The sequence below is a fragment of the Rhincodon typus genome, chromosome 1 (assembly GCF_021869965.1).
Source record: "Rhincodon typus isolate 14 chromosome 1, sRhiTyp1.1, whole genome shotgun sequence".
NCBI classification, from domain to species: Eukaryota; Metazoa; Chordata; class Chondrichthyes; order Orectolobiformes; family Rhincodontidae; genus Rhincodon; species Rhincodon typus.
In genome coordinates this window covers 150593262-150604614 of record NC_063332.1, presented here as the reverse complement: position 1 = coordinate 150604614, position 11353 = coordinate 150593262, and the positions used below count along the sequence as shown (strand labels likewise).

The 11353-nt window shown below is 39.0% G+C and overlaps 1 protein-coding gene across 6 annotated transcripts in view; it reads left to right on the top strand.

Moving 5' to 3' along the window:
• The window catches only part of gab1 (GRB2-associated binding protein 1), a 217860-nt gene that overhangs the window by 182205 nt on the left and 24302 nt on the right, over nucleotides 1-11353 (top strand). For 2 of the 6 annotated variants that reach the window (XM_020524965.2, XM_020524937.2), the window contains exons 4-6: nucleotides 1524-1610; nucleotides 7176-7783; nucleotides 10860-10942. In XM_020524965.2, the coding sequence (XP_020380554.1) occupies nucleotides 1524-1610; nucleotides 7176-7783; nucleotides 10860-10942 (778 nt within the window). Of the gene's footprint in view, nucleotides 1-1523; nucleotides 1611-7175; nucleotides 7784-8970; nucleotides 9016-10859; nucleotides 10943-11353 lie in introns of all 6 variants that reach the window. The other 4 variants (XM_020524973.2, XM_020524959.2, XM_020524930.2 and 1 more) reach the window with 3 other exon arrangements.

Below are 11353 nucleotides of genomic sequence, written 5' to 3'. Positions count from 1 at the left end.
CCCCCCCCCCCCCACCCCCCACAACCTATCCCTGTAACCCCTTGCATTTCTCATGGCTAATCTACCTCATCAGCACATCTCTGGATAACACAGCAGGCCAAGCAGCATCAGAGGAGCAGGAAAGCTGACGTTTCGGGCCTAGACCCTTCTTCAGAAAATCTGTAAAGTTTAGGTTGATCATGAACATGGTTCTATGTTTTGCATCTACCATCTACATCACATTCTCAAGTACACTCCTTCCAGATCAAGATTCAAACATCGGCAATTTGTAACTTTTTTTTAAACTTCCAGTTCTCCTATAGCCACCAATTTAAGATCGCAAAGATTGAAAATTTTGCCTTGTGCTCCACAACATACTTGGACTTTAGTTGAGACCATCTCCGAGTTCAGTTAATCTGCCAGTAGAATGGAAAGTGTTTTGCATAAAATCATAGCAGATAGGTTGTCTTTGCACCAAAATCAGCATTTTATCCACCTTGTACGATTTTAACCTAGCAGGAAGGCTCATGGAGAAGTAAGGTTTGGAGACAGTTGCGTAGTGGTAATGTCACCAGACTAGTAATCCGTAGGCCCAAACTAACGCTCTGGACACATGGCTTTAAATCCAACACTTTCAAATTCTAGCTGATAAAATCTAGAACATCTGAAGCTAATCTTGTAATGATGACAACCATCATCAGTTTTTGTAAAACAAAACCCATCTGGTTCATTAATGTCCTTCAGGGCAGGAAATCTGCCAGTCTTACCTGATCTGGTCTACATGTCACTCCTGATCTAAACAATGTGGTTGACTCTTATCTGCCCTCTGCAATGGCCCAGCAAACCAAATATCCAAGAACAATTGGGGATGGGCAACAAATGCCAACCAAGGCTTGCCAACAAAGCCCACCTCCCACAAAAGAATAAAGTTGTCATTGCATTGCATTTCATTTGCTCTTCTTGACCATCCGTTAACTCAGAGTGAGAGATTTTAAGGTTGCTAATGCTATTTTACATAAGCTTCTGTAAATTTAATAGCAAATTACAAGGCTGCAATTGTAGACATAGGTATATAATGATATTTTCAAAATAAGTTGACTTCCAGTGTGCATTATATCACTCTTCAGAAAAACTTTAAACTTGATTCTACCCTTGACAGTAACCCTTGAAAGAAACAGTAATGGAGGCAGCTACTGATACAAAACCGACATTTTACACAGTTACTAAAATGTTTGACATTAAACTTTGGAAGATTAAAAATACAAGTTATTCAATCATTTTTCTGTGCTTTAGTCGTATTTTATACATATTTATAATTTCAATTTGTGTTTGATGTCATTTATAATCTGACAGATATACAGAATTAAAAGGTTGCAGATTTGTTATATTTTGTAACATACTGTTTTGTTCTCAGCTGAACATCAATGGGAGATGGCACTTCCACACAAATGTTTCCTTTTGTTTAATTGAACTGTTGGTTACAAACAAGTGAAATTAGGCAAACCTTTGTTATGTTGTAATCTTCAATTTCCTCTGTGAAATAGCCAGGCATCATCCTTTGCCACAGAAGAAGGGGACGAATATCTCCTGCTAGAAGATTTTGAAAGCAAAAAGCATCCATTTCACAAGCAGTGAGTTTAATGAACTGTAATTGGGTCTCTCGTGAAATCATAGACTCGTGTGCTGTTCCCACCATTTCAGGATTGATCAGTGTGGCAGAAATAATTTTCCACTCTGCAAACTGCACTATTGCCACTGCTTGACAGTCTAACCTTGATATGTCTGCTTCCTGCTAATCTTTACAATGGATTTTGTGAAATTGATAAAAAGTTTGTGGGAGATGGATGGTGTTTGCCTTGTGCTTGATGAATCCAGAATAGTGGGTAAGGTTGAATGGCACTTAATTAATCAAATGTTACCCAATGTAAACCCTTGAGAAAATGTTTTATATATTCATCTAATCCTATTCATTGGATACCTGTGTAAATTGATTTATAACTTTTGTATGTTGCTGGGAAAACATTAAATACAACAGAATCTAATGATATGCAAAGGTCAACTAAACACTGTTGTACAATTAAAGGAATGTTCTGGGATAAGTCATGATTGGATTATCCTTGAATGTTAGGATATCTGGAATAAAATATCACTACATCTTTTTAAGTGGTTGACTTGTACACTTGTATATCAAAAATGTATTATACATGTGTGTGTAAGTTACATATATACATGAACATGAGTGTCTATGTACAGTGTTAGGGAAGATAGTCAAAAGCCAGGTCAAAAGGTAGACTTTAAGGAGCATCTTGAAGAAAAAGATAGATGGACAGGTTTAGGAAGGAATTCCAGAGCTTAGGGCAAAGGCATGGTACCAATGATACAGGAATTAAATGAGGGTTGCTCAAGAGCCCAGAGTTAAGTGAGCACAGATGTCTCTGAGGATTATCATGGTAGAGATAAGAGTTAGAGGCATTTGAAAAAAGAAATGCAATTTTTTTTAAAAGTGGAGATGTTGCTTAATAGGGAGCCAGTGTAGGTCAGTGGCCACAGGATGATGGTAAACAGGTCTTGGTGAAAATACAGACATGGGCAATAGTGTTTTGATTATCACAGCTTTAGGAAGAAGCTGAGAGGTAACTGAAGGAGAGTTTCAGCAAAGGATAAACTAAGATGGATGAAGTGAAAACAGCTTTAGGAGCTAATACACTCTCATGGTGAGAAGCACATCTTGGGGGCAACTCCCACAGTTATCAGGGAGTGGGACAGCGTCAGTAGCTGGGGAACTGAGTTGGTACCAAAGACACTGGCTATTGTTTTCCCATGTTTTTTTAATTAGAGAAATTTCCTGCTTGCTCTATACTGGATCATGGCTAAGCAGTCTGACAAGTCACTGACAGTGGTGGAGTCAACTGAGGTTGTTGTGAGGTAGAGCTGGATGTTGTCAGCATAACTGTGAAAATTAATACTGTGTTTACCATGATATAGCCAGGTGCAGTGTGTAATTAAGAAGCAAGAAGGGCTCAAGATCGATTCTTAAGGAGACACCAAAGGTAATTGAACACAAAGGAAAGCCATTGTAGGTTACACTCTGAAGGAAATCTTAACAAGACAGGTAACCTTTTGTGCAAAATCATAAAATACTTCTATACCCTGTGTCATATTGAGAGCTAAGACAGCAATACCCATTCTCAAAATACCCTTCTGGATACGTTCAGTGAAACCCTCCAGCACATGCCAAAAAAAGTACTCAATTAGGATTTGAAAAATTGGATTATCTGAGTGCTCCCTATTATGTTTGAGGTTAGGGTTGCCCTGGTCTTATGCAGGGTATTCCTTGCTGAACTGCTTTACCGGCAACACCTTGCAGAGTCCTTCTCAATGCTATAGAGCAAAATCTTCCAAAAATATTGTGAAACATGTCGTGATTGTGAGGAGTTCCATAGCCCCATTGCTTTAGTTCTGAAACCTAATGGGAACAGATGGTTCTATGACTTTTGGAAACTGAATGAGGTATCCTACATTGATGCATCATTTATCGTACTCTGATTGGAGAAAGTGATTACCCTGCCATCTTGGAATTAAGCAGAGGAGACTGGCAGAACCTTTTAACAGAATCTGCAGGTTGTACTTTCAGTTGGGGTGGGCTTGCAACAGGTGTGGGTATGTTTCGAAAATCACAGTCTTGAAAGGCATCTGTCTGGATCCGGACATCTCCAGGCCAAATTCCACTTTGAAAGTGAGGGTGGACACACTAAACCTCAAGTAGTAGCCCTTTCAGCTACTTAAGGGGTTTTAGTGGGCCTGACTGGACATTAAATTAAATTTTGAATATGTAAATTAGCGAACACAAAGTTGGATTCACATTAATAAACACCCGTTGGCCGATGTACAAAGTGAAGTGGAAGCGTTTTCTGTAAAGTGAATCTGAGGAAGTGTTGCACTGGAACACGCACATTACATATCGTGGGTCCATATGGCCACTCTCTTGTGCAGTTAGACTACTGACCTTCCAAGGTGGCACCTCCTTTAGCACTGAAAACCTCTTTGACTACATTGGCATAGGAGATTGTATCACACACTTCCAAAAACAGCACAGTTGGGAGAAAAAGACAGCAGAGATTTCCAGAGCCTAAATTCTGGTCTCTTTTAAGGCCACCAGATGATAGTCTGTGAACAAATGGAATAAAATTCTTTTTTGTTCCTCTGTATTTTCTATTCAGCATTTGTATCTGGAAAACAGCAAGAGATACATTTTAGGATGATTCAATATGTAGCATTTGAAGTCCTCTGCTATCATGAAGCTCTGCTTAACCCACATTTGAAGACCGTCCCCTGGGATTGGACTCATCAAATTTCACTATATATTACTGTCAGAAAAATTCTGTTTGATGGTTGAGATCCAACATTGAAAATGTAGGTAAGAAAGAAAATGCTGCAATTGCTGAAACAAAACAGAAAAATGCTGGGATGACACAGCAGGTCAGTTAGCATTTATGGAGAGAATAGATTAAATTTAGTGCTTCAGATGAAGTTGGGTCCAAACCTGAAATGTTAATTTGCCTGTTATATCCACAGATTCTGTCTGACATGCTGAGTCTCCAAATTCTTGTTTTTTCTATGAAAATGCTGCTGTGCTGTCTGACAGCATCATGGTGAATTATAGAAGTTAACTTCTCATTCTTTAGTGTCAGAAAATTCAGCCAAAAAATAACTATAACTTGCTGCCTTTAAGTTATTGTTGTGCAATATTGTGGACTTTGTCCCAGAATGTAGCCAACGTAGAACACTGAAGGGCCAGGCAAATTTTGTTTAAACTGGCACGATGAAAGATTAGCTATTCTTCATTTGATTCTCCATGAATAATAAAGATTGTCTATCTATTTTTTGAGAGACACATTTAACAAAGACAAAAGTAAGCAAATTGATGCAAGAGAAAAAGTCACCTGCTGTCTGATTTATTCCTTTAGAAGGGATGTCAACCTTTCCCTTTTTATAATTTAGCTTTGCTCTCAGAAACCATATTTCATCACACATTGCCTCAATATGACTGCTCACATCCTGGTAGTTCAATCTCTTTCTCGACATTGTGTTGCTTTGAATTCCTGATGTTGCATTCCCACATCAAAGGCACAACTCCAGTCCGTTCGCAGACAGCTAGTTTCATTAAGTTGGCACTGCCTGGGCTTTTTCAAGTTCCAATATTTTGCAACTGCTCTAAGCAACTATTGATTGTGGTCTTCCTTCACCACCTCTCTCAGCTGCACTGATCTATCAGTGACCCTTGGGGCTTTTTAGGGGTTAACTCAAACCCAGTTTTTTCTTTTTTATTATTTGTGGGACATGGGTGTCGCTGACAGGGCTAGCATTTATTGCTCCTGCCCCCTTGAACTTCTGCAGTCCATGTTCTGCTGGTACATTCACAATGCTATTAGAGAGGAAATTCCAGGATTTTGACCCAGCGACACTGAAGGAATGGTGAAACACTTCCAAGTCAGAATGGTGCATGCTTTGGAGAAGAACTTGCAAGTGGTGGTGTTCCCATGTATCTGCTGTCCTTGTTGTTCTAAATGGAAGTGATCATGGGTTTGGAACGCAGCATGCAAACTTCCTCTGCCACCTTGGCTACTCAGAATTTCTCTTAAGCCCTGACTATTGGTAACAGTTTCCAGTCGGCTTCTCTGCTGCCTGCAGCTTCAAGCCAATTTCCCTGCTTCAGAGTACAAAATCTCTTGCTTTGACTGCCTGTAACCAACTGACTCTGTCCCAAGTTCTTCCCTTTTGTGCTCTCCCGTCTTGGGCCCTCACCGTATCTGTCTATTTCCCACCAGTCTCTACAATGCAGGCACTCTTCATATCCTTAAAGTGGCCAGATTACAGCTGGAAAGAAACTTGAATAGAGGATGCACGACCTATGATGTGGCCACAAAATATGCTGGAAATTGGGTTTTTTTTTAAACCTCCACAGCAGTGCAATGCAGAAGCACTTGCCATGGCCTCACCACAAAAGTTAAGTTAGCAGTTTTTCACAATGGGCTGGATTTGTATTTCATTTTTCAGCCATATTGCTTTAAGGACAATTGAGGGACTGGTTCTGTATCTAAACCAAAGCAGTGATGCTTCTGTATGTAACACTAGCTGTAAAACAAAGTTCAGTCAAATTCACCAATGATCAAAGCCTTTCTTTATTGTTTATGGAAGTTCTAAATGTTGTTTTGCTCCTGGTTGTTATGATTAACTTGACACAGCAGCCATTTTTCCATTGTTGAAGTAGAACTGGATACTAGCTTCCATCCTTTAAATGGTTTGCATCTTTCTAAGTGTGGTACTTGTATTGATTGAAGCAAATTTTGATGTATATTTTCAGATTGAGTGGAAAATATTTGCACTCTGAAAAGTGGAAATGCAGTTGATTGCAGTAGCAGACTTTTCATCAGTTTTCATTTAGTTCTTGCACACATTCAATGTTTGCAATGTCTTTTTTTTAAAATAGGTTTTTTGTCCAGCAGCTCTTTTTACATCTTCTACAGAAATTGTTAAAATGTTGTTTACATGTGCTGAGAACTGTGTAATTCAAATGGGTAAATGAGTTTTTCTTTCAAACACCAGGATGGGAATTTTAAATTTTGAGGCACTGGGGAAGTAGAGTTCAGTAGAAGTTTCTGAAGACAGGGTTAATGCATGAGTAGGACTTGATGCAGTGTAAGATATGGATAGTAGAGTTTTGGACAATGGGTTTATGGAGACTCATTGGTTTACATTTGGGTCAAAATTTCTCATTAAATAAGGCACTGAAATTTGATTGGAAGTTGAACTGTAAAATTCCTTGTCTGCATGCATGCATTCCAATGGATTTACACTCTTTTGTCTGCTGATTGAAGTGATTATTTAAGATGTATGCTGGTAACAGCCCTACCCTTTCTTTCATAATTGGTTAAATTAGAAGCAAGTGAGATCAGCACTGAACACTTGTTTTCTGTGTCATTTCCTTTTTTTTTAACAAATCTTAAAAATTTGGCTAAGCATTCTAACTTGTAGATTGTCCAGAAGAAAAGTTGGGGTTGCTAAATTACCTCCCTCAAATCAGTAATTGCCAAAGGCTGCTAATTGCAGGCTTGATTTTGGACGCATTACTTTTCAACGCTTGTAATGAAATAACATAATGAACAGTTTTTGAGGTTTTCTGCTTTGCTTTTCAGGTTTCATGCAGATTCTTTGACCAAGTCCACTTCATCAGAAACTGACTGCAATGACAATGTACCTTCACACAAGCCCCCAGCACCCCCTGCATCTAAACAGGCTATAAATGGCTTCTTTTCACAGCAAAGTTTTTATGATTCTCCACCACCCAGAATAACTTCCACGTCTACAGATTCAAGCCTTTATAACCTGCCAAGGAGTTATTCTCAAGACCTAATTGCTGGAACTTGCTCCCCATTGATTGCTGATAGTGAAGGAGATTCACATGTATTTAATGCACCCTCAAGGATATCTATTCTGGAAAATCAAATGAGACAGATGTCTGTCTGCTATGACATTCCATCAACACCAGGAGGTACATACCAGATTCCAAGGCCTTCTATGGAGGGGACCCTGAGTCAAAGTTGCTCAAAGTTGGAACCTATACCGGATGTTCCTCCACCTCGCCCACCAAAACCTTCCCTATCTCATGACCGTTCACCCGTGGACACCTACTGTGTGCCTCGATCGTCCTCAGAGGCTGATACTAATTACAGTGTTCCTACGTCAGGCAAAACTCTTCGAAGCAACACCATTGGCACTGTGGAAGGCCATTGGCTCAGAAAAGGTCAGTTCAATAGCTTGTGTACATAACTATATTTTCTCCGATCTGCCCATTTATTCACTGAATTCTCTAAAGACCATGAAGGTCTTGGGTTGAATTGCCAGGTTGTACTGACCTATCTAGTTGCAGCTGGGTTTGCAACCAATTGCTGCAATTGGTCTCTCTACTCCATGGTTATTGGAAGGAAAAGTAAAGCATTTTCTGCTCTGATTGTTACACAATGCTCCCCTGCAAAAATATATGTCAATGTGGGCAGGATTGGGCTTAGTGTGTGATCCCTTCCATGTTTGACTAATCTAACAGCATTTGCTGTTGAGGCTATTGAGTTAATAATAAACTTTGAAGAAGTGCTTGAGGGGACTAGAAGTCCACGCAATTATGTTTGATCAATGCCTTTAGATGAAGAGTGGAAGGAAGTGGGATTGAGGGAGATAACTTCAAGTTTCAGAAAAAGTAATTGTATAAAGGAGCAACCATGAAGATTTTTATAAAAACCAATACATTGACAAGCTCATACTTGTCCAGAAATATAACTCAGGAATAAAGCTTAGTGGCATGAGGAATTCTAGTGCTTGGATTCACCTTGAAATCTGCACTGCCAAATGCCTTGTTACTGGGATCTATGGAGTGGAGACCAGTTTTGAAGGGGAAAATTCAGTTCTTGGGGAGAGGAACCTTTTCCATTGTAAGCCTATTTCAGAATAATATATAATATACATAAATGTTAAAAACCAGGAGAAAGTGTACTCTACTGTATAAAATGCAGTTGATGGTCACCTGCTGATATTACATCATTCAGAAATGCCATTCATTGTTATGACATAGCTTTAACATGGACCAATTTCTCCAAAGTTTCCAAAGAGAGATCTGTAAGTCATGCCTCAACCACAAGCCTAACTCCTGTCTGATCTTGTCCATTAGCAACCAGTGAATGTTTCTCAGAGCCTATTATGCAGCAATTATATGTGAATGTCAGCTCTTTGGAACAAGGAACTATGTTATAGTCTCAATTGTATTCAATAATAAAAGAAAATGGTCCCATTGTGCAATTTTAGAGTTTTAATGTGTGGGATAGTGCCTCAGGCAATGGTGTTTATGAATCAGTGTTTATGAATCGGTGTTTACTTTTTTCAGTTTGTTTCATTTCTAAATCTGTCCTACTAACAATGTTGGCATTAACTTGTTTAAAGTTTCAGATACTTCTGCCACCAATATTCTGGAGCTAAGCCAGCCAGGTTTGTGTTCACGTATTGCATTTAATTGTTATCAGATAGGAATGATGTGTGATATGAAGTGCTAACAATGCAAATTTTTTTCATTTTATCCCATCCACCACCTCTGTTAAATATAATTTATTACATTACAAAAAAGATTCTGGTCTCCCTGCTGTAGGAAGGATGTTGTGAAAGTTAGAGTTACAGAAAAGATTTACAGGGATTTTGCCAGGCTTGGAGTATTTGAGCTATAGGGAGAGGCTGGATACACTTGGGCTATTTTCCTTGGAGCGTCAGAGGCTGAGTGATGACCTTCTAGTGGTTTATAAAATCATGAGGGGCATGGATAGATTGAGTAGACAAGGTCTTTTCCCTGGGATTGGGAAGCCCAAAACTTGAGGGCACAGGTGTAAGGTGATGGGGAAAGATTTGAAAGGGATGTAAGGGGCAACATTTTCACATAGAGGGTGGTGCGTGTATGGAATGAGCTGCCAGAGGAAGTGGTGGAGGCTGGTACAATTACAACATTTAAAAAGCACCTGGATGGGTATATGAATAGGGAGGGTTTAGAGGGATATGGACCAAATGCTGGCAAATGGGACTAGATTAATTTAAGATATCTGGTCAGCATGGTTAAGTTGGACCAAAGGGTCTCTTTCCATGCTGTACATCTGAGTTCTTTGCTGTATGATACAGGAAACATGGCTTTTGTCCAATCTGAGAAATCTCCGTGTGTTTGGGTGACAGCTGCTGGAGGCTTATTTATTGGGTGCGAATGTTGACCCAGGGTTTGGCAACCCTGGATGTGAATTGTTTGCCACAGTGCAACAGAAATAACTGACTCTGCTTGGAAAGTTGTAACAGTCAGATTGTATTGCAACTTTTCCCCCATTCAAGCTTTTTACCTTCCTGCTATGGTTTATTAAATCATCAAATTCAATCCAAGTTAGGTTAAAGTTTTCCATTTGTGGTGGGTCTGGGTTGGAGTAATGCTTTTAATATATTACGCAAATACATTACAATTTCTTAAATATTGTCAGACTTTGGGGAACATAGGGTGTGTTAACTTTAACTGGCAATATCATTATCTAATTAGCTAATACTATGTAATCCCCTCCAGCTAAAACCAAGAATGCTGCTGTAACCAGAGTGTAGGAAGCATGCATGAGTGCATCAGTAGAATCCTCCCTTTGAGGAGGCACATCACTTCTGTTTCTCCTCCTTAGATAGACAGTGTACCATATAGCCCGTCCTTGTTATAAACTGGAATTATGCCATGCTGTGACACGCTGTGACAGTGTCCACACTGACTCACTCGTTGCTGTCAGGCCTTTTTAAAATTTTCACTTCCGAAATGAAAACTTGCTGCCGTTTCTGTTTTTTACTAAATATGTCGGGTCAGTATTAGAGTACGTGTTTCTGCTTTGAAAAGCCTGTTAGTAAGGGGTTGAAGCTGAGTTAAAGCAGTGTCATTAAGTAACTACTTTGCAATTACATTTGTAACAAAGCCATTTATTTGTGACTTTAAAATGCTTTTATTTTCAATTATTGTAAAATTTCAGCACATGAACTTTATTGGCATAAAAAATTCACTTTTAGACATCTACCAGTTATAGATGAACAGCTTTTAAACGCATAGTATGTTCAATTCTTAAATTCTACGTAATTCTGTTACAAAGGCTACAAATGTCATAATAATTAAAAGTGGCATTGGCTTCCTTTTTTTTAGGGAAGTCAGGTCAAAAGTTGCATGGCTCAAACTATTGGTTTTGTTTCTTTATTTTCCATTGTTAGTGTTTTATATCTTCTCTGGAGAGCGCTTTCCGGTTTTAGCAACCTCATTCTTGAAACCACTTCTATTACAGACTGCGGTCCTCAAGATAGCTATGATATTCCTCGAACATTTTCAAATTCAGTCGATCTTGGTGAAGGGTTTAGTAGCTACCTAGTAAGTATGTTCTATGTATTTTAATGCATGCCATCATCTGGCTGTGTTTAATTATTATGTTCACAACCATTTTGGTTTCAAAGCTTAAAAACATGGGCTCAAATCTTTGATATGGGGAGAGACTTCCAACTCAACTTATGTTACTGATTCACCTCAGGTCTCTGCACGTGTCAGTACTTACATCAGAAGTTCACACTTTGGAATACCAATATTTCCTTGGCCACACTGCTCCATGATTCCAACGACAGAAAAATCAGATGGCCAGAACCATAGAGGCTTGGGCTGTTAGCCTTTATTACTGTAGTTTTTACAGAGATTTACTTAAAATTTTACACAGCATTGTGCTCAATGAGCTTCCCATTGCAAGATCTCACAAACAGCATTCAAATAAGTATCTAAGTGATTTGTTTA